Source organism: Monodon monoceros, unplaced genomic scaffold, assembly GCF_005190385.1.
Source record: "Monodon monoceros isolate NGI ecotype Baffin Bay Population unplaced genomic scaffold, NGI_Narwhal_1 Super_Scaffold_11, whole genome shotgun sequence".
Lineage (NCBI taxonomy): Eukaryota > Metazoa > Chordata > Mammalia > Artiodactyla > Monodontidae > Monodon > Monodon monoceros.
In genome coordinates, this window is record NW_021703767.1 from 140,365,581 (window position 1) to 140,391,848 (window position 26,268).

Consider the following 26,268-nt stretch of genomic DNA (forward strand, 5'->3'; position numbering starts at 1 on the left):
CGCAATACAGAGACACACCAATATTTCCTTGAGATCCTACATTAGGAAAGACATATCCAGGCATGTCTAATGAGGCAGTGTTAACTGCTTTCCAAAGACAAATTACTTTTAAGTACAGCATTAAATGAAACAGAAAGCACACAGTCTACCTCAAACATTCGCATTAGGGTGTCCCTTATAATAAACGAGAACTTCTGATGCCTTTCAAGAGGAGGTGAAGCTAAATGAAAATCAGATGAACGACTCTGAATATGTTTTATGCTGTAATTCCCTGCATATTTCATATCTGGAAGTTACGGAATAGCACAGAAGATGCAAATACAGCATATGGTAGAAACTAAAAGGGGTTTTAGTTTTAGTTTGTTTTTGAAAATTTTGATAGTTTTCAAAACAGGCTACTTTTAATTGTGGAGTCGCATTAAGAAAAGCAAATGATAATTTTTATAGGAGTCACAATCAAACAACATTATGTTTTAAGATAATTTCATAGAGAAATTCATCTTTGAAGATCAGAGGGCATTATATTCTTGCAAATTATGGAAACCTGTACATGTGGTTTCCTCTGTGATATCCAGTGGATTGTTCACAGAAAAAATGAGTTTCTGGGATATTTGCACTAGAAGTTAAGCTATTTTCAAAAGCATTTCTATCTGGCAGCTGCTATTAAGTTCCATGAGTACTGCCAGTTTGCCTCTTTTATTTTAGTTTTTGCTAATACGAGACAGATTCTACTGATAGAAAATTAAACAGCATTGGAAAGCCACAGTGTCTATTAAAAGAAGTGGATGTTGCACTTGTATGAATATTGGATATTCTGAAGGCTATATCACTTTGTTTCGTACAGAGTTCATTTGACATGATTGCAGACATGTCCAACTTTAGGGACACAATGGCAAGATAAAGTGTATCTGTTTCTTTATGAGTTTTATATTCTTACAGCTTGTTATGATTACAAGTAGATTCCTTACAGTTTACATGGGTAAGTAAATATATTAAAAAGAACATTTACAAATCCCAACATATCGACATTATAGTACTGTCAAAAAAAATCACGGAAATATTTTACTAGTTACCTAAAATAAACTTTTACTATGAAGTGCCAAGAAAAAGTCAAATGAGTTTTAAAATCTGAACCCCAGCCGAGGAGAATGATCCCACTTCAAATGCCACAGTGCCTGTCCACCAAGGGGAAGCCTTTACGTATTTTCTTTAGCAAAGAAGCTGACAGTATTCCCTAGGGGCAGTATATATCCACACGCGCGTGCGCACCCACGCTTTAGAGGTAACATACACACAGCCTCAAAAACCAACTCCATCCAGCTTTCATATAGGAAGAAAAAAGTGCTCGGAAATCTCTGTCGTTCAAGGACCCCTTTCGATCACTTAGCAACCTCTCTTTCCTGCTATTTTTAATTTCAAACATTCACCGTTCGAAGTCGAAGATTTGACGAAGCGGATGCAAAGTGTCCCTTTCAAACACCCCAGAGACAAACACGGAAACTTGGATCAAATAGAAGTAAGATGGTCCCTACCTTTTTTCTGAGAGTACGATGGCGACTGCAGTTGAGAAAAAGTAGGCTTTTCTTCGGTGAAATATTCAGGTTGGCTGTATTGATTCAGGGCCATGTCCAAGTCAGAGTCCTTGCTTTTCTGCACGTTTCCAGGGTAACTACAGGTATAAGGCTGATTCACTGCCCAGGCCTGTTCCATATATATGTTGTTACCGGGCACAGCCTGAGCGTTGCAACCACTGTAACCTGGACTGTCTTTGAAACACGCGTAATAATCAGTGGCCTGCATGTAGCAGTGGCTACCGGCAGCTGGGTGTAATTCATAGCGTTCTTGCACACAGAAGTTCATTTTGTTGCCCGGGTTCCGTTTCTACTTTACATATACACACACTCCAGGCATGAGATCCCCAGCCCGTACACCCCGAGGGCTGGGCATATACGGCGAGCATCGTCCATCCATACACATGAAAGGAGAAGAGAAGATGAATAAACACCACCCACCACCCGGCAACCCAGCCTGCTGTGCTTTGCAATAGCACCTGATGTGCTAAAATCCTATTTAGGTGGAGGTGTCTTTGGAGCTGTCCTGCCATTCAAACATATTGGAAAGCAGATTTCTGACTATCAGAGGTCTTCAGCTGTGAATTCAGCTAATTCCTGGGGAAGATGGCAGGCAGGTAGGGATGACCTCCACCCAGCCCGAGGAGTGACAGCGACGATGCTTCTGTGGCTCCGAGGCTGGGAAGATCCATTTTATATGCTGTTTTTGAACCTCTTTCAACGTGATTAGAAAATGACTACTCACTGTTATGTCATTTTGGTTGACAACTGAAGCATGAAACATTATAAAGACATCTTAGAGACTATCCTTGGATACACAGAAAATCCGAAAATCAATAATCTAGTTTATTAGCACGGACCAGAGAAAATCCAGTAGTAACGAGCTTGATGACTGACTCCAGAACATTAATCTAGTTCACACAAACGTTAGAGGTTACATCTGTTGTCGAATGTTACCGACGGGCTTTTCAAGCAGGATCCAACCATCTTCCTAATGACACACAGGGCCCACGAGTTTTGAAAACACGCCACGGAGGCCACGTCTGAAAATATCGCTGGTGCTTGTAAGTTCTCTTCTGCTCCTGGCTCCTGGTGATTTTCTACATCGTTAGCCTAATCGACATGAAACCTCCAGTTAACTTCACTTTGCTCATTCTGTCTTGGTTGTGTTTGTAAGTGCATGAGGGGGGAGTGTGTGCCGACACCCTAAATGCAGAGCACCCCAGAGCACCCCTCTGTGAGAGCAGTATTCCTGTTCTGATTGTGGGTAACAGCATTCTTAACAGTCGTCTGTGGAAACTGTGTGCAACTATCTTTTTCTTTTTTTTTTATAGTACGCTACCTCTTTCCCCTTTTTTTTAAATTTAATTTTTATTTTATATTGGAGTATAGTTGATTTTCAATGTTGTGTTAGTTAAGAATGTAACAGCATTCTTAACAGTCGTCTGTGGAAACTATGCAACTATCATTTTTTTTTGTTTATAGTATGCTACCTCTTTCTCTTTTTTTAAATTTAATTTTTATTTTATATTGGAGTATAGTTGACTTACAATGTTGTGTTAGTTTCAGGCGTACAGCAAAGTGATTCAGTTGTACATATACATATATCCATCCTTTTTCAGATCATACAACTATCATTTTATTCCCATTCAATTCTGCTTTTGAGATGATCTTCGAGCTTAATTGTGATTTAAGTGGTATTCACGCACTTGACATTTAAAGATAGTGATCCAAAAGGGAAAAGCATTTTCTAGGAGAATCACCATATAAGATGCGAACAAATACCAAGTTAGAGCTTAAAAGCTTGCTAGGATGACCAGTGGTGTTTTCTCCATGTAGATGATGGTGAGCATGTATGTTCTAGATCATGATTCAGGAAGGGTGGGCACTGCTTTCTTTTCTTTCTTTCCTTTTTTTTAAATTAAGGAATTAAAAAAAAATATATATATATATATATATATATTTATTTATTTATTTGACTGTGCCAGGTCTTAGTTGTAGCACGGGGGATCTAGTTCCCTGTGCACAGATCGAACCTGGGCCCCCTGAATTGGGAGGGTGGAGTCTTAACCGCTGGACCACCAGGGAAGTCCCAGAAGCTGCTTTCTTTGAAGCTGGAGGTTCTTTCTCTTTCTTCTGGAGACTTAGTTGGCAGGGTTGGCCTAGGGAGGTAACATGTACATTTGGGTTCCTGTGAAATACCTCTTGGTATTTCCTTCCTAAGGGACCACAGACAAGGTGATGTTGTAATATTCAAGAGTGATACCTCCGCTTTGGACACAAAGCTCCAGTCAATTGCAACACACAATTCTGGGCAGGCACATAGGACCGGAGCAAGGAGGGTATCACAGCCATTCAACAAACATCTATAGGGCATCTGTTCAGTGTAAAGCAGGGAGGTGGTGGGAGCAGAGGTGGTGATTCAGAAAGTCAGTCACGGTCCCTGCCACCAAGCAGCTTAATAGCGGGTGTTTTCAACACAGAGTCAAGTGGACCATTGTCGTGAGTCTGTCAGTGCTGATGATTTTATAAAGGAGCCACGGATTCAAGGGAAGAAGGTTAAGAATTAGAGAACAAGCAACAGATGAGACAAGATGAGGGACTAAACCCAGGCAGACCCCTGGGTGGATGTTTAGTCATAAGACTCCTCGAAAAACTGCAACTGAGCTATAAAACAAGGAAAGGAATGGTCTCCAAATTGGTACATTTGAACCCTGAAAATGAACTGCAACATCCTAGAAGGCATAAAATTTACCATAAGGAATGAAGAACACAGCTAACACTTTAACAGTGTTTTTACTCTCTGGTTACTCTTAAAACAAATAAAAGATTTATTCGCAAGTGTTTTTAAGAACACATACACATAACATTACAATTAACATTTTCTCCCTAGTGAATATGTCAAAACATTTCACTGGAAGCAATGACTATTTTCTGAAAACCCCAGGAAAAAGGATCCAGGCCTTATGTTTTTTGTCTGATCTCATTTATTTATCTCAAATTTCCCAAAACTAATCTGAAAATTAACCTTTCAATAAAGCAGTTTTCTTTCCTGGCAAACACATATGTTCCAAGGCCTCTTTTTCTGGTTAGATGCTGCGTGTCACATCCATCCAATTTTGCAGTTTTGCCCAGTGAATTTCCTGGCTCCCTTTCTGTTTCACTGCAGGCACAAATCCAAGCCATTTTTTGCTTTCCACCAGTAACAGTACCAACTCAAGCCAGAATCTCAAATTTCATTACAAAGGAACACTTCAAAACAATTTTCCGAAATTGCTTGAAAAATCGGAGCTTTCTTCTGTCCCAGAACTGGATCTACATACTGCAGCGAAGAAAGACAGAACAACCCCTGCAAAACTCTTTTTGCCTCTCTCAATTTTCACTAAACATTTGGAAGACCCCTGAGAGTCAAGAGAATTTTGATTGAATTAAAACAATCCTGAATTCTCCCAGAAATCTTTGAATAGGAAAAAAGTTTCAAAACATGTTTAAGAGAACCCACTTCCTCACTCACTTTTATCTTTTGGAAAAAACAGAACCAAACTTTCTGAAATGCACTCTTCTTGTACCAAGTGGGGTTACTCTTAAGAGTAAACGTGTGAGACTCTGATGACTGTTAGCTGGAAATGAAGTTCAAGTTGAAATAAGGCCCCTCACACACCCTGACGGAGGCAATCCCAGTGCGGCCACTCACGAACGATCTGGCCTGCTTCTTTGTGAAACCAATAAAGCAATTTAAACACATCATATGTCACAACCGAGGTGAGTTTCAGTAAGACTGTTTTCTTATATCTCTGGCTGATGACCCTAATTTAGTTACTGAGAGAGAAGCTAACGAGTTATTTGACCCAAAGGGCATCAAACTAACTGAAATAAACTCAGGAGGGCTTTCACAATTCTCATTAGAAGTGCTTCTAATTAGGACTTCCCTGGTGGCGCAGTGGTTAAGAATCCTCCTGCCAATGCATGGGACACAGGTTCGAGCCCTGGTCCGGGAAGATCCTACATGCCGCAGAGTAACTAAGCCTGTGTGCCACAACTACTGAGCCTGAGCTCTAGAACCCACGAGCCACAACTACTGAGCCCATGTGCCACAACTACTGAAGCCCACGCACCTAGAGCCTGTGCTCCGCAACAAGAGAAGCCACCGCAATAAGAAGCCTGCACACCATAACGAAGAGTAGCCCCCGGCTTGCCCGCGTGCAGCAACGAAGACCCAGTGCAGCCAAAAATAGAAATAAATAAAATAACATAAATTAAAAAAAAGAAAGAAGTGCTTCAATCAATAATAATTTATTATCTAAATACACCTTTGTCCTTGGCGGGAAGGAAATAACCTAAAAAGATAAGACTAACGATCTTGCTGGGGAAGTTGGTAGATAAACAACAAACCCTCAAAGTCTCTGAAGGAGGAGAATTGTTTCTCTCTCTTCTTCTATTTTCAACTGTGTTGATTCTCAAATAAGGCTGCACATTGGAATCACCCACAAACTTTAAAAACACCAGTGCCTAGGGGTCGCCCTCAGAGATTCTGATTTAATCGATATGGGGGTGGAACCTGAGTGTGAGGACTTTTTCAAGTTCCCCAGGTTATTTCACAGGCAGTGAACTTGGAGAACTACTGTTCTGCTGGGCGTCCAAGCCCAGCCCCTCACCAGATACCAGGGCGTCCTGAGACACTCCTTTTTCTTCCGTTGCAGCTTCACTGCCTATTTCCTTTTGTTTTTCAAAGTTTACCTTCCATATATCAATCTGGCCTCACTGCCCTTGAGTCATCTGGTCAATTAGAGGAAATGGGTCAAGGAGACCCACCAGGACGAACTAAATCCAAGGAAGCGTGATGACCATGACATGGGAACACAGGAAGATTCTGCCTTGGGAGCTGGGGATGGCTTTGCAGAAGGGTGACCTGTGAGCTGGCATTTGGAGAGTACGTAGGACTTCAGCAGTGGAGGTAGAGATACGAGAGACTTCTAGCGTCTACTCTAGTGATTGTTCTTCCTCTGCTTTAGTAATAGAACCTCTAAATGTTATTCAGGCACATGGCCCTTGTTTCTCGGTCTCCCTTGCACCTGGGGGTGTCTGTGTGACTAACTTCTGGCCAATGAGATGTAATAGAAGAAATATTGTAAGACAGATTCCAGGGAACTTAAAAAGACAATTTAAATTGACAACTGGTGCATGCCTTTTGCTTCTTTTCCTTTGTTACTTCTTCCTGCTACCTGCAATGTATATGGGATGGCTGGAGCCCCAGCCACTATTTTGGTCCACGAGGATGAGAGTCATACTCTAGAGCTGGCAGAAGAATGAGCTGGAAGGAGGTTAGGTTGCTGAGGTCCACAGGATTGTCACACTAGCCTAAACAGCTAACCTCTTGGTTTTGGTTTTTGTTTTTTTTTCCTCAAGGAGGAGAAATCAACTTTTTATTTAGCTCATAGTTTTTTCATTTGTAAGACAGAAATAACAGTGCCCACGTCATTGGTTATTGTAAAGATTAAGTGAGTTAAATATAAGTAAAGCACTTAGAACGGTGACTGGTGTAGTAAGTGATGTAATTATGTATACATAGTATATTTAGCTCTGTCTTGGAATATATTCTCTTCTCAGTCCACATTTTCACTAGGTCAGGAGTCAGTAAGCTTTGGTCTGCAGGCCAAGTATGGCCCTGTCCCTGTTTTGTAAATAAAGTTTTATTGGAACCCAGCCATGCTCATTTGTTTACATCTTGTCTGGTTCTAAATCTACTACGTGCTACAATGGCAGAGTGGAGTCCTTGTGACCGAGACCATGTGGCCTGCTGAAAATATTTAGTATGTGGCTCTTTACAGAGAAAGTTTGCCGTCTCTGCTCTAAGTGATCTCATCCTGTCTCATAAGTTTATTTTTAAAAAGTTTATTTATTTTAAAATTCTTATTGAAGTATAGTTGATTGACAATGCTGTGTTAGTTGCAGGTGTACAACAAAGTGATTCAGTTATACATGCAGATGTATCCTTTTCCAGATTCTTTTCCCTTATAGGTTATTACAAAATATTGAATATAGTTCCCTATGCTATACTGTAGATTCTTGTTGATTATGTATTTTATATACAGTAGTGTGTTATATGTTAACCCCAAACTCCTAATTTATCACTCCCCACCCTTTGGTAGCCGTAGGTTTGTTTTCTATGTCTGTGAGTCTGTTTTCTTGTCCTTTTTGAATAATAGTTAAATGCGGAAGACAGTCCCAATGTGTATCTCTAGCCCAAATGTCTTCTCTAAAATCTTATGTCCTGAATCATGTCCCACTGTCCACTGACACTCATCTTTGCAACAAGTGGACATCTCCAACTCCATGCTTTCTAACACCAGTTCCTCCTGCGGTTCTCCCATCTCAGGACCACCACCACCTGGGGGCTTTAGCCAAAAACCTTGGAGCCCTCCTGGACCCTCACTTTCTCTTCCTACCTACAGCCAATCCATTAGCAAGCTCATTGGTTCTTCCTCCAAAATATATTTTTAATCCAACCACTTCCCTGTCCCAACTGCCATCGCCCCAGACCAAGCTGTCACCACCTCTTCACTGGACTCCCCAGACGGCCTCCTAATGGGACTTGCCCCATGGTAATTCTTTCTTTTTTTTTTTTTTGCGGTACGCGGGCCTCTCACTGCTGTGGCCTCTCCCGTTGCGGAGCACAGGCTCCGGACGCGCAGGCTCAGCGGCCACGGCTTACGGGCCCAGCCGCTCCACAGCATGTGGGATCCTTCCGGACCGGGGCACGAACCCGTGTCCACTGCATCGGCAGGTGGACTCTCAACCGCTGCGCCACCAGGGAAGCCCGGTAATTCTTTCTTGATACAGCAACCAGTTGTGTTTGAAAAACAGCACAGCCGATCATGTCGCTTCCCTGCTTAAAATCTTCAGTGGCTTTTCACTGCATTTAGAATAAAATTCAAACTCTTCACCAGAAAGTGTCCCTTCTCCACCTGCCGTCAACCCCTTCCCTGCCCTGGCTTCCTCTCATACACTTGACTTCAGCCCAAACGTTGTGCCTGCCGCTCCTCGAGCAGCCCTGCTCTTGCGTGACTCAGGGGCACTCACTGCACGTGCTCTTCTCTGTCTGAAATGCCTCCCCGTTCGGCTCTCTTCAGGTCAGGGCCCTTCTCGTCCTTCAGGATTTAGCTTCCATATCACTTTCTCTGCGTTTCAGGGGCCTCTTGACTCCATCACAGGCAGAAGGCCCCTGCCACTCATCACCTATGTGACAGCAGTTGTTCAACCTCTCAGAAAAAAGGTGGAGGACCCTCAGCACACCCAAAGCTCTGTGCATTTTTAAAAAAACAAGATACAAGTTGACATGTTGCAATAAATGGACTCTCTTAGGCTTGGAAATTTCCAGTGAGACATCTGTCTGTCTCGCGTTGAGCCAGTTTGCTCTGTTATGTTTTGCCACTAGAGACAGACCTGTTTATGAAACCTACCTTCATGGAGGTTTGGAATTAGGAATGGGTGTCATCACTGCCAAACATCTCTGCTCCAAGAGAGGTTGTAAAACGAGTAGAAACATCGCCTGCCCTCTGAAGGAGCCACTCAGATTGAGGAAAGATCCCTTTGTAGATATAAGGGGGGGGAGCCTCTAGGTCTCACCATTTGAGTGCTGAAAGCGTAGCTAAATGTTAGGGGACATATTAGCGGGGGGAAACGAAAGGGGTGCAGAATAACTTGTTGAGTGTGCACTGTTCATCTTTTGATGTGTGGAATCTTCTGACTTGTCCCTCTTTTTTTTTTTAAACAAATAAATTATTGGTTTTTTATTAATTAAAAAAAAATTTCTACGTTTTTATTTATTTATTTTTCCTTTTATTTTGTTTCGGCCTCATCCCTCAGCTTGTGGGATCTTAGTTCCCCGACCAGGGATCGAACCCAGGCCCCAGCAGTGAAAGCACCGAGTCTCAACCGCTGGACCACCAGGGAGTTCCCTGACTTGTTCCTGTTTAAAAAAGATTCCAAGTTAGTTCAACTCCGGAGATGAGAGCAGGGCAAGCACTGGGCACTTTGGGACCACTCTATCTTCAAGTGCCCCCCCCCCCCGCTCCCCAAGACAGCTGGGAAATGATGGAGGCTTATACAGAGGATTATACAGGATCCTAGGAAACTGCAACTAGAACTTCTGAGCTTTGTATTTCCATGTGTATTTTATTTGACTTTTGAGGAAACGAAGTCCCAGAAGGAGAAAGTGACTTTTGTCACACAGTAGGCGGTAGTTATTGGGACCAGAACCCACTGCTGCTTCGCATGTATCAGGCCTCCTATGCCAGCTGGGGCCTTTAGTTTCCCAACCGACTCTAGTGCTTTAGGCTTAAAAGAACTGCCTTGGAGGGAGGGAAGGAATTAGGGGGATTTGACCCAGGCCTGGGCATTGACTCTCCCTCCTCAGAACTTCTACTCCATTATATAAGACCTTGAGTCGATAGGATCATGTCAAACTAACCATTTTGGAACTTTTTACTTCCTCAGTTCTAGATGTGTTCATTGGCGTGAATCACTCTCCCCTTGGTTACTGTACTTCTGTGATCCTTATTAAATGAACACCGTGGCTGCTGGATTAACACGCAGATGGTGTTCCCAAAGTGGTCCAAAATATCAGTTCCAAGAGATGCCTTGAAGGAAAAGCAGTTCAAAGAGGTTCTGTGGTCAAGTGAGTTTGGGAAATCGTATATCCTTCTCTTGGAGATTCACCGAAGAAAATGGTTGAACTTTGTTATGACTCTGTATAACTCAGCATTTCCTGAACACACCCAATACTAGAACCCTGTGTATCGTGTAATGCTAGTTACCAGTGTCCCTTGAAATATACTTTGAGAAACACCGAAGTCTGTTCTGTTGAAGATAAGCAGGAGATAACGTTAGTATGGATGTGTCACCTGGAAGAATGGCGTTTTTGCTCAGATTACAGACCAAAGACAGAGAGGAGGAGCCTGGGAAACTGCCAAGGGCGAGTGTCTTTTTCTTTCGTTTCTACCGAAGAAGAAAACTACTGGCCAGACGAAGCTGGACGGACCCATGAAGTGCAAATCCTCAGGGGCCACGACAAGCCTTTGGGCTTTGGGATGGAGTCTGCTTTGGCATTTGAGGAAGAGAACTCAAAGCCCTTCTCTTTTAAAATTTCTTGTGCTCTGAATTCCTTTCTAATTTTTCTCCTTTAATAATTAATCAAAACTTTTCCATAGTTCTAACCCGGGGTGGGGGGGCTCTACTGAAGGATACTAAGGAGAGGGGGGGCTCTTGGGCACACTCCGTCACCAAGCAGAATTTGCTTTTACAAAAATGTGCTTGAAAAAGTGGCAACGTGGTTTCGTAGCACAAAGGGAATGGATTCTGACCTGGTGCAGTGGAAAAGAGACGGCTCCGATGAGAACGTTGATGGGGGAACCAGACACCCTTGGGGCGCAAGCTGACGGAAACAGCCCCAGTAACTGAACTGGGAGATTCCCAAGGAGATAGAGGCTCTCATTAAGGCAGTCCTGGTGGCTTTCTTGACTTGGACACTCTTTCCACGTCTAAGGTTTGGTGGTTGTATGTTTTGTTTCATGCAGATGGAATGGTTGCCCAACACATTTGTGCCAAAGACACCACCTGCCCAGTTATAGCAGCTTTTTACTAGATGAAACAGGCCAATCTATAAGGATGAATGAATTAAAGAAAACAGTCCTTTGAAGTTCCACAAAGAAGAAAAAATAGACTCCAAAATCCTTAGGTCAGTGGTTCTTAAAATACGGTTCCTGAAGCAGCAGCATTTACCATCTCCTGGAACTTCGTAGAAATGCAAATTCTCCAGCTCCACCCCAGACCCACTGAACACAAGCACTGGGGGTGAGGCCAGCAGTGCGTGTGTAGACAAGCCCTCCTGGGGATTCTGATCCACGCTGAAGTCTGAAAACCACTGCCCTCCAGGAAGGCTCCAGTGGTCCATAAGCTTGTTCTCTGCCGACTTCCCCAGGCTCATTGGCTGTCACCTGGAGCCCTGGATTCTCAGCGCTCCTTTCTTCTGCTTCTGTTTCCTGATGCCCCGGCAGGTGTATTGGCTTTGTCCTTGATCTGAAACCTTTTAGGCCTAATTAACCCAGGAGAAATCGGGTGCTCTGTATGGCCAGCCTAGCTCCACTTTCCCGGCCTCTACTTTGGGTTTTGGTGACCAATCACTACGGGCCTAATAGCATGTAGCACACTTTATCATTGCCACTCGGGACTCTTGCAAGGAGCGTGACTTCCAAGATCTCCGGGTCTCTGTGTAACCAAAAGTGAGGGTCCGGCTGCTTGCCGCTCAAAAGCCAATAAAGAGGCAAGGTTCGTGGAAAGGAAAGTTTGCTTTATTTTGGAGGCCGGCAACCCGGGCACGTGCACGGATTCCTGTCCAAAGGCCAACTCCCCTCCCCACCACTGACAGTCAGTGGGCAAGAGCTTCTATAGATGGAGGCAGCGGGCTACATGCAGAAACAGCACAGGCAGCTCTGACGGTCACCTTGAAATTGGCCATGGGGTGGTCTGACCAGTGTCATCTTGATTGTTTTAAGTATAGTTAATCTTTAGTTCCAGGGTCGGTTGGTTCCCATTTCCTTGAGGCCAGCTCTCGGAATCGTGGCAGCTTATGTCATGCCTACAGCCTGGGCATCGTGTCGTTAACGTCTTCCACCTGATGGGGGTTTTAGTATCTACAGGACAGCTCACAGGAGAGGGCTCAGAACATTACCTATAGCCCTTGAGGAGGTACTAGAGATCCTTGACTTTGCTTAATGACTAAACTATTATTATTTGGTCTCCTCTGACTGTCTTCCTTTGTTTCTGAATTTTCTCACTTTTCTGAGTAAACTTATTCCTTGGCTAAATTGTTTCCACAGACAAAAGGCGGGCTGAGGACATGGGGAGGAGGGCCATAGCGTCCTGCTCCGTTTCATCTGGACTCAGTCGTATCGTACCTGCTTTCACTTATCCCCATGGCCACACCTGCTGATGGTGTTCCAGAAACTTCTACATCATACGCCTCCTCCATCTCTGGTCAATTCTTTCCAGTCTTCTTCAAGACATTGTTCCTCTGTCTGCCTTTAAAATCGGCTTTCCCTTTGGTTTATCCCGGACCTTCTAACCATGCGGTTCTCACCAGGTGACCTCATCAAGGTCCACATCTCTGACTACTGCCCCGTGCACTGGTGGTGCTTCATTGTGGCCCCCAGGCCTGCGTGTCCAGCCACCTACCCTCTCCCCAGATGCCTCCACGGTACCCCACGCACCGGGACTGAACTTCTCTAAGAGTCTTATTTAATCCTTATGATGGTTCTTCAGGGCAGCCACGGCTATCCACGTTTTTTTTTTTTTTAATAGATTAAAAAAGTCCATCTATTTGTCCAAAGTGGCACAGCTGGTTCTTTGAAGAGGCAAGATTCAAACCCAGATCTGTTCTAGTAGAAACTGCCCGCTTATACGTTTCCTTGCAGTTTATTCATCTCTCTCTGAGATAATATTAGATTATTATCTGTGATCCCCAACATCTGGTCACAAAGGTCGGACGAGCCCAGGCTGCCACTGTCTTCAGGAAACTCCCCACCGCTTCTCTTTAAGAGAAAAGTCGGGGCTTCCCTGGTGGCGCAGTGGTTGAGAGTCTGCCTGCTAATGCAGGGGACATGGGTTCGAGCCCTGGTCTGGGAGGATCCCACATGCCGCGGAGCAACTAGGCCCGTGAGCCATGGCCGCTGAGCCTGCGCGTCTGGAGCCTGTGCTCCGCAACAAGAGAGGCCGCGATAGTGAGAGGCCCGTGCACCACGATGAAGAGTGGCCCCCGCTTGCCACAACTGGAGAAGGCCCTCGTGCAGAAAGGAAGATCCAACACAGCAAAAATAAATTAAATAAAAAAAAAAAAAGAGAAAAGTCGGCGAACCCAACAGGTTTCTATGTCTTTAATGTTACTCTGACCTTCCAATTCAATCCCGGGGGATTGGCTGTCCAGGAGAATCGAAAACATGTCACCTCTTCCCTCTCCCACCCTCATCCTGGCTTGAAATCACTCACTTTTCAGGAAAAAGTTTAAAGGCTTAGAGGTCCTTCATAACATGGCCCTGGACTGTTTTTTATTCCTCTCTCTTGCCGTTCACCCAGACAACCTGAACTCTGGCATTTCTAGTTTTGCTGAATAGCACCTCTCCCGATGCCTTGGTCACACCCTGTGCCCTTCCCCTACCTTATCTCTATTCCATACAGTGATCCAAGCCCTGTGAAATGCCTTGCATGGAGGTGCTATCATTTAAGCCTCACGACACTTTTGCAGGTACATATCATCGTTCCTATTTTAGAGATGAGGAAACCGAGACCTGGAGAGGTTAGGTACTTGCCCAAGGTCATAGGGCTGATCAGGGGTGATTTCAACGCAGGTTTCTTGGGCTGCAAACCCCATGTTCATTTCCAAAATACCGTGCCCGCACTAAGAATATTTCCTTTCCATGCACTATAGCCGAAATAATTATTTACATGTATGTTTCTACCTTTGTTCTTTTAAAGTCAATGCATAAATTACAGATAAAGGGATAGTGCCTTATCTCCTGGATATTTAAGTTAATTTAGGGGTTTACAGTAAGCATATAATAATTGCTTAACACAGGAACGAATGGATGGGAGTGGACAATGGCTGAATGACCTAAAAATTATAATCCTGCAGATGGTGAGTTACGATGCATTTTCTCCATGCAAACAGGATGACGTGTTGGAATGTGGTATGTGGATATGAAATACGCCTCTTGTTTCCTTGCCTCTATGCCGTCAGTAGTTTACATAGGGGTCCATACTGTAGGACTACAATAACCCGACAGGCAGTGATTCTTCACAGCTTGTTAACTGTCCTCCTTTAGGGGCCTAGAAACTTAACCATGCCAGACAAGGGCATTTATATGCTCAAAATATTTCTTGATGGATGCTTAGTTCATGAAATTCTCTCTCGCATATTGGAAAATAATGTATCATATGATTTTAGCCTGAAGTCAAGATTTGTTCCATTTAAGTTTTCGAGTCATGCGTTCAAAATTCCCAGACATTTGTGCAATGTCAAAGCCTCTCTTCCACAGCATTTCCAATGGATGGAAGAGAGATGATGAATGATGGACATTCCAGCACAATGTCTGGCATCTAAGAGTCCCCAGCATGAAGATCAAGGGTTTTATTCTGACTGCTGTTTCCTAAGACCAAAGACAAACCATAAAGTCTCCTTGTGCTTTGAAGGAATGAGATAATATTCGAAAGGAGATCGGCATCCAGACCAAAGGACAAATGCATGTACACAAAAGTGAATACAGAATGGCACCCTTAAGGCTGGAGATTGAAAAGAAAAAGGAAGGCGTTTAAAATATATTTTAGGCCACGGTTATCAGCATTGAATTCTTCTCTTTTCTAAGCCAGCAGTGGAATCTCTGCTCTTTTTCATGAATGAGCATCGGATTCAAAAGCAAATCTTTCCTGACTGTAGTTTGAAGAAGCTTGGGCATCATAATCTGGAAAACATACCATAAAATTTCCGTTTTGGTATAAATTCAATTAGAGCCCTGGCCAAATAATGGTGATAACATCTACTGCGTGCTGTCTTCATAACCGAACAACCAGACTGGTGGGGGAGGTATTTCCATTCATTTGACAGAGTGGAAAACTGAGGAGATGGTTTTCTCACTATGATGTAGTTACTAAGGGAAGATGTTAGTATTGAAATTTCAGCTCTTGAATTGCTATCCTAGAACTTGCTTGTCTCACTTCCCCACACTGTTTTTCTAAGTAGAGAATCATTTTATGTTTTGAAAGTTCTGGGCAACTAAGTATGTGTTTCAACACAAATTCTAAAATCACTGTGATGATTTAGCTGTTTTTCCAGAGATGTGCCTAATTTAATGCTATTTCATAAATTTATATTAATATGTTTGTTTCCCTCTATCCTGAGAAGAAAAAAATGTCCTTTAACATTTTATGAATATCATTTATGCTTTGCATGAATATCACATAGCCGCTTATTTTATGTATGCTTTAATTTAATCACCCACAGTGCGTAGATTCATCTCCCCTTAATTTAATGTGTTAAGATGATTATTTCATTGTAATTCACACTGATGGACTTGGTTTGAAAAGTTGAATGCTTGTTTGAATGGAATGGTTTCGACATTTAACAGCTATAGTATACTTTCTTTATTCTAGAGTAACATATCAGAGATTAATTTTATAACAAACTTCCCTAATAATAGGAATAATGAGTGCGTGATTGAGTCATTTGCATTTACTTCGCTTTTTCACCTCGAAGAACAACTCATGCAAAATCTAGATGCTGCCACAATTGATGTCAATTTCAAAAGGGTGTATTCTTTGTTCATTAAAGGCTCCAGTTCTTCACTTATACTTGGAAGTATTATGAAGAATGATTATGAAGAATGATTTAAATGATTAAAATACTGATACATGCAACAGTATTTTGGATGAACCTCAAAAACAGTATGTTAACTGAAAGGTGTCAGTCTTATTGTATGATTCCACTTTTGTGCAGTGTCCAGTAAAGGCAAATCCGTACGGACAGAAGGTAGGTGAGTGGTTGCCAGGGGCTGGGTCCAGGGATGAAGAGTAGCTATAAATCAGCTCAAAGTTTCTCTGAGGGTGATGGGAACGTTCTAAAATAAGGTTGTGGTCATGGTTGCACAATTCCGTAAATAGACTAACAATTATGGAACTGTACACTTAAAACAGAGGAATTTTATGACACACAAAATATATCTCAACAAAGCTTTGACAAACTAGATGTGAGATTATAAATAAATAGCTTGAGGTAATTAAAATTTTTGTCAACAGACAGAAAATTAATAAGTTCACATCATTTATATATCAATACTATTTATATAACATACTGTGTACGTTATTTTCCTAGACTTAATGGAGGATACACCACAGGAGGAAGACATGATTTTCCTCTGAAGTTTGCAACCCAACTAAAAGAACATATCAATAAGCAGAAGACAGTATCTGACCACCAGTGTTAGGTGAACAGGGAAGAAAACGGAATTCTTATTTCCAAAACAATGTAGGTTAGATTCTTTTTTTTCTCTAAGATAAATGCCAGCCAATAGAATTTTCATCATTGCTTGGCCATAAACAGGGTTGTGCTCATTTCAGGTCTCAACTCAAAGCTCTTCCAACACTTCTATCTGGAAATCCCATGCAGGAAGCAGGGTGTCTCATCAAACTTCTTATTCTCAGCACACAGTACAGGACTAGGCACAGAGAACACACTAAAAACATTTCTGATGTAAATCAAGATAAAATCAGAGTCACTGGAGGATCAAACAGGCTTGTTTAAAGCCACAATATGATACAGCAGAGCACAGGAAGTACTTTAATTAAATTTCATGACAGCATGAGAAAGAAATGATTCATTGTGAGTGGAGAATCCCAGAGGAAGTGATATTTGAACTGGGCCTTGAAGGATGAGGGGTATAAAGGAGGATTTGTAAACGTTTTCAAAAATAGGATCTACTTCATGCTGGCACCCTGAGACCCAGATCTAGAACTGGTGAATCGAAATTCTTCATTCTATTTCGAATGTCAAAATAGTCTAGAAAAATACACTACAGGTATCAATATTAACCTAAAATATACCCCAATCTTAGTTGTTTTGTAATTTACTATGGTTTGAATTGTGGAAAGGAAAGAAAGTCCAGTTAAACGTGAGAAGAGACCGAAGAGGCAGCCATCTATTTGCTATCCTCAGAAAAGCCTTCAGACGGCAGAGAATCTGCTTTCTATCCCAGTACAAAGAGAGGTGACCCCCAGGTAAGCATCATCCTGTCATTCCAACCTTAAAAAGGTCACCGGTTAGAAAGAAACAAATAACTTGTATTCTGGAGACATTCACCCTTAGAACACTGAATGGATGCTTCACAAGAGGACTCAGGCATAGGGAACAGACTGGTGGTTGCCAAGGGGGAGGGGGTTGGGGGAGGGTTGGATTGGGAGGCTGGGATTAGCAGATGCAAACTATTATATACAGGATGGATACACACAAAGGTCCTATCGTATAGCGCAGGGAACGATATTCAATATCCTGTAATAAACCATAATGGAAAAGAAAAAGGGAAAAATAAACACAAGAGGACTCACACAAAGATGTAGGTGGTTTGGAAGACTGGAAAGTATTTCTGAATCACATACTTAAATTTAAATTTTTATAGGAACAAACATCGGGTGATACAACAATTTTTACTTTTTGTATTTTTGCCCAACACGCATAATCTGATTCTAATCATGAGGAAACACCAGTCAAACGGAGGGACATTCTAGAAAATAATCAGCCTGCATTCTTCACAAATGTCAAGTGCCATGAAAGGCAAAGAAAGGTTTTGAACAGATTAAAGCAGACTAGGCAGACAAAAACTAAATGAAAGGCACACTCCTGGCCTGGTCCTGGCCCGGAAAACAAGCTGGTTTAAGGAACAGCGGTGGCAAAGCCCTGTCGGGAATGAAGTCAGGATCTAGAGACACGTCCCCTCTCAGTCCTGCTCTCAGCCTTGACCTCTCCTCTGTGGGGAGAGAGGGGTGAGGAGTGACAGTTTGTGAAATTTAAATAAAGTCCATAGGTTAGATAATAGTACGCATCAACGTTAAATTTCCCGATTTTGATCATTGTATCACGGTTTTCTAAGAGAATTTCTTTGCTTTCAGGAGACACACTGAAGTATTTAAAGGGGCATGATGTCTGCAACTTAAGTCTTAAATGGTTCTGAAAAATGATAATATGTATATATGCAAACAAACACATAGTATTCACACACACAGAATGATAAAACAGATGTGGCAACATGTTAACAGTTGGTGAATCGGGGTGAAGGGTATATGGGAGTTCTCTGTACCACTTCCACTTTTTGGTAAAGCTAAGATTAAGATCAAATAAAAAGGAATTTATAGGTTTGCCTTAGCAGATCTTCCAGGAAAACACACAACTCACTCAAACTTGAAGACATGATGGTCTCCTGCCACCAATTTTCTTTTTCCAATTCAACGCTTAAAAACAGAAACCAGGCCTTGGAGCAACTAAGCCCGTGCGCCACAACTAGTGAGTCTGCGCTCTCGATTCCGCGAGCCACAACTACTGAGCCCATGTGCCATAACTACTGAAGCCTGTGCGCCTAGAGCCCGTGCTCCACAACAAGAGGAGCCACCACAATGAGAGGCCCACGCACCGCAATGAAGAGTAGCCCCCGCTCCCATTACTAGAGAGAGCCTGCGCAGAGCAACAAAGACCCAATGCAACCAAAAATGAATAATAGATTAATTAATTAATTAAAAAAAAAAAAAGAAAAACAAGACTTCCCTGGTGGCGCAGTGATTAAGAATCTACCTGCCAATGCAGGAGATATGGGTTCCATCCCTGGTCCGGGAAGATCCCACATGCCGCGGACCAACTAAGCCCGTGAGCCACAACTACTGAGCCCACGTGCCTAGATCCTGGGCTCTGCAACAAGAGAAGCCCCCGCTTGTGGCAACTAAAGCCCGTGTGCAGCAACGAAGACCCAACACAGCCAAAAATAAATAAAATAAAATAATAAAATAAAATTTAAAAACCCAGAAACCAACCCCAAAACTAAGCAGATCTGGTGGTGATCATTTTGACATGTATACAAATATTGAATCACTAAGCTGTACACCAGGAACTGACATAGTGTTGTAGGTCAATTATACTTCAAAAACAAACCAAAAAACTCATAGAAAAACAGATCAGATTTTCTGTTACCAGATGCGGGATGTTGGGGGGGAAGGGGGAGAGGCAATTGGATGAAGGTGGTCAAAACGTATAAACTTCCAGTTATAAGATAAATAAGCACTAGGGACGTCATGTACAACATGGTAAATATAATTAACACTGTTGTACGTTATGGAGAGCAAATCCTAAGAGTTCTCATCACAAAGAAAAATATTTTTTCTATTTCTTTAATTTTCTCTCTGTAAGGGATGATGGATGTTCATTAAACTTACTGTGGTCATCCTTTCACAATGTATGTAAGTCAAAATGTTATGCCTTAAACTTATACAGTGCTGTATGTCAATTATATCTCGATAAAACTGGAAGAACAAAAATTGAAAAGTAAGCCAATTTGCAATAAAACAAGAAGCCAAGCTCAATAGCCTTTGATTCATCTGAGAAAACTGTGTCAGAGTGATTAGTGTTATTTTCTTACTTTTTAGTGGTGAGCACCACTATTCTTAATATTCTTCATTCTTCAAGGCTTATATTCTTTTTTTTTCTTTTTTCTTTTTTTTTGTGGTACGCGGGCCTCTCACTGTTGTGGCCTCTCCCGTTGCGGAGCACAGGCTCCGGACGCGCAGGCTCAGTGGCCATGGCTCGTGGGCCCAGCCGCTCCGCAGCATGTGGGATCTTCCCGGACTGGGGCACGAGCCCGTGTCCCCTGCATCGGCAGGCGGACTCTCAACCACTGCGCCACCAGGGAAGCCCTAAAGGCTTATATTCTTAATATTGCAAAATACTTTAAAACATCGTAAGAATAAGCATTTATTTCCTTTATTTGTGGAAGAAATGAGACTCAAACATAGAATGATCACTTCAAAAGAAAGTTAAGAATGAGCATATCATGTGTAACCAGAAAGGGATAACAAGAAAGGAGTATCCCTAGGTCCGGCCATAAATATGAAATGAGATGAACCCATTTCAGATAACTGTTTCCTTGGAAACGCAGTCAATTGAAAGTTCTGCAAAAATTAACATGTATTTTTTTCTTCCCTTAAAGGGCAGAAGCTTCTTTTACTTACATAGTTTTGACCTTTAGTTTTATATCTTAGGCTTATTATAAAATGTTTTTTCCAGAGCTGGGCAAACAGAGCCAAATAAGTATCTTTTCATTAGTTCTGAGGCTTGGCTTATGATCATATGGCCTTTGTAGCTGCATATTATGGGGCAACTGTGAGGAGGGTAGTTGGGGTAAAACCTGCCACTCACTGAATATTGCCATCTGGACTAATAAACCATCAGCCCACATGCAATGTTGTCACTCATGCTGAGTGAGTTCACAGTATAGCTAATTGAGTTAAGTAGTCATATTGGCAATAGAGTTCTGTATTTTATTTATTTTTTTGATGTGGATCATTTTTAAAGTCTTTATTGAATTGGTTACAATATTGCTCCCGTTTTATGTTTTGGTTTTTTGGTCTCGAGGCACGTGGGATCTTAGCTCACCCACCAGGGGTCGAACCCCCATCCCCTGCATTGGGAGGCAAAGTCTTAACCACTGGACCACCAGGGAAGTCCCCAGTTCTATATTTTAAGAGGCAGTAAAGTTGAACGATGTCAAGTCTCTTGTATAAGCCAATACTGACAAATGCCCTGAGGATAGTGGTTCAACAGAGGCAATGGTTCTGTCTCAGCCGATGCCATGGAGGATGGCTCTGGACCACGGAGGATTTCCGACTCTCTTTCCCAAAGCCCTGCTGGTTCTGGATTTCCGGTATCTTTGCAGTGTGGGTAGAGGAACAATTCAAGTCAAAGAGGCTGGATTGGTCCAGAACCAAGACTAATCTCTAAAGACAGCTCATCCTGAGTATCACACAGGTAATAAGTGCAGGTGAAATGGTCCCCAGGAGACCTGCCTTGTCTGCGATGGTGCTACCAGAGGTTGCTCTTGGCATGGATTTTCTGCTTCTCTGGGGTTTTCAAAACCCAAAGCCTCTGCCCTGCAGAGGTAGGGATAGAGGGTAGAACTGGTCACCAACACCTTCGGGAAGAGAAGTTTATGATGGAACATGGGTACGTTTTCAGAAACTGAAGGGGGAAGAAGCCTAGACTTACTAAAGAACTGAGAATAACCTGAAGCCTCCTCTGTTCCTGGGGAAAGCTGGCCCAGGGTTCAGTAAGAACACTGAAAGAGGCAGTAGAAGACGACTGATTTTGCAATTTATCCTGGAGCTGGTGCTATGTTTTCATGATGATCATAGCTTAGGTTTTGGGGGCCAGTACTGATTTAATGTATTTTGCTCTATTTTTCCCACAGGGGGAAATATGGTTATTGTATTGGAGAAATACTTTATTTTATTTTTGCCATTATTTTGTATTTATTTCTATTTACTTTTTTTTTTTTGCTGTGCTGCTTGGCTTGTGGGATCTTAGTTCCCCAACCAGGGATTGAATCCAGGCCACGGCAATGAAAGCCCAGAATCCTAACCACTAGGCAAACAGGGAACTCCCTACTTTTTTTCATTTTAATTTTTTAAATTTTAAAATATTTTATTGGATTATAGCTGATTTACAATGTTGAGTTAGTTTCAGGTGTACAGCAAAGTGATTCAGTTATACATATACATATATTCATTCTTTTTCAGATTCTTTTCCCATTTACAGAATATTGAGCAGAGTTTCCTGTGCTATACAGTAGGGCCTTGTTGGTTATCTATTTTATATATAGTAGTGTGTGTGTTAATACCAAACTCCCAATTTAACCCTCCCCACCATGTTTCCCCTTTGGTAACAAGTTTGTTTTTGAAATCTGTGAGTCTGTTTCTGTTTTGTAAATATGTTCGTTTATATCATTAAAAAAATAGATTCTACATATAAGTGATATCATATATTTGTCTGTCTGACTTACTTCACTCAGTATGACAATCTCTAGGTCCATCCATGTTGCTGCAAATGGCATTATTTCATTCTTTTTTATGACTGAGTAATATTCCATTGTATATATGTACCACATCTTCTTTATCTATTCCTCTGTGGATGGACATTTAGGAAGGAATGTAGGTTGATGTCCTTGGTTTCTCTGTGGCCAACTAATCTCTGATTACAGTATTTTTTGGAGAGAATTAGGGATTTGTCCATAGTTCAATAACTGGGAAGTGTCAGAGCCAAGAGGCAAACCATGATCTTCTGTTCTAAACAGTCCCTATGTGCCTACTACGTGCTGAGCGACATCCCTAAGACTCAGTGCAGTAGGCCAGCTGTGTAACAGGAGGATTCTCAGAATGGTTTTTTTTTCAGCTTTACTGAGGTATAATTGACAAATAAAATTGCAAGATATTTAAAACATACATTGTGATGATTTGCTGTATTTATCAAATCATATGTATATTTGTGTGTATGTGTGAACATCAGTCTTCGAATATCTTGATAGTCAGTGATCAGTATGCCATTCACACATTTGTCTAAATGTGACTGGAACCTCTTTGTATTTTCATCCTGTGTTCCGGGCCAGCTCCTGGCCAGCAGTGAGGCGGTGACGTTTGTTTGCAGGGCGCCATGTCTGTGGTAAATACCACTCCTACTGCACAGTGCACAACCTGACAACCTGTACAGTGCTGCATGGGAGACCTGCTCTTTATTTTCTCTCTCTCACCCGTTTCCCTGTGATCCTCAGCCCTCTCATGGCCTCCTCCCTTTCCCACTCCTTCTATTGCCTTTATTGGATCCTGTTGAGGAGGAAAGGAATCGGACTCAATTCTCCACTTGGAGATACTAGTGACTTGATTAGATATCCAGCCAGGAGGTTTGCATTTTGAAAGACCACAGAGAAAGGGCCATGATGGAATTACAGGCACTCAGGGCAACCCGTGGAAGAAGGGAAGGACTTTGAATTCCATCACCTCTGATAATTTTGTATGGCTGACTCTCCCAATAGTATCTTTTCAACTTCAATGCAAGGTCAGTAAGTTAACCTCCCACGTTGTCCCAGATTTCGTCTGAAAACTACCTGTTGGGATTATCACAGGATTCGGCTGTTGTGTCTCTTCCCCCTGCTTCCATTATATTCCTGGCTTTAAAAACTTCAATCCTGTTAGCATCAACTTGTGGTTATTCTCACGTGGGCGTTCTATATCCCTAATATCCTATCTGCTTCTCATAATGTTTCTAAGCTTCATGATGAGAAAGTAACTCTTAATTATTGAGCACTCACGGTGTTCTGTGAAATCACCTAAGCTTCTTTCTTTCCACAATTCGACGAGAGAGGCGAGACCCCATTTTACAGATGAGGAAACAGCCTCAGGCAGGCTAAGTGACTTGCCCAAGGTTAAACGGCTGGTAAGTGGCTGTGCGAGAATTTGACCTTCGACTGTAAAACTAGGTATGTGCTGAGCCCCACTGCTCTGTCCTGGCAGGTCTAACTGGCCCACATGTTCGCCTCGTGTAGACCAGCATCTTCTCCAAGGCTTTAGATTTCTTCCTTAGGGTTCCTGGAATTCTCTCGCCCTTTTGTGCTATAAAAGTATGAATGGTAAAGAGCTCTGATGTCTGAGCCAGGCTGCCTGGTGCAAATTTCATTTCAGCTCCTTCATACTTTTCTTGGTTTCTTGTTTAATTTTTTCAACTTTTTAAAGAGTCTGAAAAACACCTTGGTTGTTGCTATCGATTCTTTTCTCGGTTGTTTATGCCTCTCCTCTAGCTGTGTATGTGATGGTTTGTTCTGCTTTTCCTCATTTACGTTTATCTAGTTTGTCAATGCATTTCAAGGTCCAAAAGGGTAACAAAACCTGGAGAAAGAGGGCTCCAGGCTTTCCTGTAACAGACGCTGCAAAATTGGCCTCGAAAAGCCCATGCTCTCCCACCTCTCCACGCTGCATCTCAGTGAAAACTGCAGGTGGGTGGAACAGAGCTTTGAATTTCAGAGGTTTGTCTTCCTTTGACATGGCTGTTCCCAGTTTCCCTCCCCTCCAGTCGAGCTGATGACTTTTCTTTCTTTCCTTTTCTTTGTTTTTCACATTATAATGTGTTTTGATGATCTCAAAGGGTGAGTGATATAGGTCCCCTTGCAAAAAGTCTAGGCAATCAATAAGAAATCCTTATACAATCATGTGAGTTTTACTCTGCATTATATACCTTATTACACTTCAGAAAACACCAAGAGGTCCCAGGAGTTGTTTTGTCATCCTCACAACGTTGGTGAGTGGATTCTCCACAGGTGAAGTGGTCTGGGCTTTCTTTTCTAGCCCTTCTCTTTCTGTCGGCCCCGGGCTACTGATGGGTGCGCTTCCCTGCCTTTGAAGTATCACATCTCAGAGCTCTCTGGCACGTGCCAGAAGCCGGTAGAGAGCACCTACTCCCATGTTGATGACTGAGGCTCCCCGATGCCCTCGAGGTGTGTGAATCACACTAGTGCTCTCAGCTGGAACCACGCTTCCTGATGGATGGGGAGAAGGGACAGAGAGGAGAGTGGAAGTGGATGGAGCAGATGGTCTACTGGTGGGAGGGATAAAGCTTTTTAATCCCCGACCTTCTAAAACACTCATTTACCTGAAGATGTCCTTGTATTTTACTTAAGGACAAAGAGAGCCATCATGTGTTTGAAAATGTGACTAACTTGAAGGATTATAATGCACACCATAACTTGACTTCACGTCTCTCATTTTTAGAACACTCTGTTATTTTGGTAAGTGAGGATTATACATCATTTAAAATGGTCATCATTGATTTGGTTCACTTTTTTCCTCCTTCTGAAGAGCTTGTGTTCATAGTCTGCCCCTTTGCGGACAAAAGAAATTGCTTTAAAAAGTGCTTTAACTTGTCTACATCTTGGGGACTGGTTTAACAAATTATATCTATAAGCAAGGATAATCTATAGCCAATAAAAGTCAGGATTCAGGAGAATATTTAATGACAAGGGAACATGTTCATGATATAATGTTAAGCCTTAACAGCTGGTTAAAAATGATATGCCTAGTATGATTCCAAGTTTGTAAGACATAGATATGCACAGAAAAACAGACTGAACTATAATAAAGATTTTAATATCCTTGGAGGATGGAATTACACACGATCTCTAAAAGTCATTTTTGTTGAACTTTTGGGAAAATTTTACTTTTCGTACATGGGGGGCTTTTACAGTGAGAGAAAGTAACTTCCTAGTAAAATTATTTTGACTATGTTTTCTTGCCTTTCTGGGTATCTGAGATTCAATTCTCTTGATACTAAACACAGAACGGACCTACAGAGAAAATTCAGTGAGCTCACCAGATTGCTATCTTTTTCTCTGATGCAACCCTGGAAATGGGTCATCCCCTGCCTTGTTTCTTCCACCAGGTTCCAGTGTTTCAGGAAAGTCCCTGATTGACATCAAGGGCAAACATCCAGGCTGGAGGTCTGACTGTCTGGGTTCAGCAGGGCTGACAAGATCCGTGCGTGCATCTGTCCAGGACCCATCCTTGTGGGGCTGGTGGGACCTGTGGTTCCCAGAGAGAAGCTCGGGAGGGTATGAGAGGGCTGAGGGGAGAAGCCTTGTAAGAACTTGGAGGAAGAGCTGGGCTCCAGCCAAACAGAGTGGGACTCTCAGAAGGGTTCAAGTCCCAGAGGGATGTTACTGGGCAGAGTGATTGAGCAGAACACCCAGCTGGCAATTAAGAGAAGCCAGGCCTAAAGGGAGGACCCATCAAGAATGGAGAGACTCAGGTGGCTCCCCAAGGTGCGCTCAAGGAAAGGAATTAAAATGCACATTCCCCGAGTGTCCACTAGGTGGCAGACACTTTCCTTTACTGGTACTAAGAGCTTGTCCATATTCTCAGGCACTTCCTGATGCTCAAGTCTTAAGAATTGCTCAGGGGGCTGGTTAAAATACAAATTCCCGGGCCCCTTTCCAGAGCTTCCAGCTCAGTAGTCTGGGGCCCGAGATTCTGCATTTCTAAGAGGTCCAGGCGCTGCTAGTGCCACTGGTTGGAGAGCTGG

The 26,268-nt window shown here is 42.5% G+C and overlaps 1 protein-coding gene across 6 annotated transcripts in view; it reads right to left on the bottom strand.

The window, feature by feature from the left end:
- Positions 1-26,268, bottom strand: part of THRB (thyroid hormone receptor beta) — a 394,175-nt gene that overhangs the window by 44,434 nt on the left and 323,473 nt on the right. Inside the window, exon 1 of one of the 6 annotated variants that reach the window (XM_029213973.1) lies at positions 1,533-1,951. The exons of the other annotated variants lie outside the window; for them this stretch is intronic. Coding sequence (XP_029069806.1) covers positions 1,533-1,860 — 328 coding nt within the window. The 5' untranslated portion in view covers positions 1,861-1,951. Of the gene's footprint in view, positions 1-1,532; positions 1,952-26,268 lie in introns of those variants that run through there. 6 annotated transcript variants of the gene reach the window in all.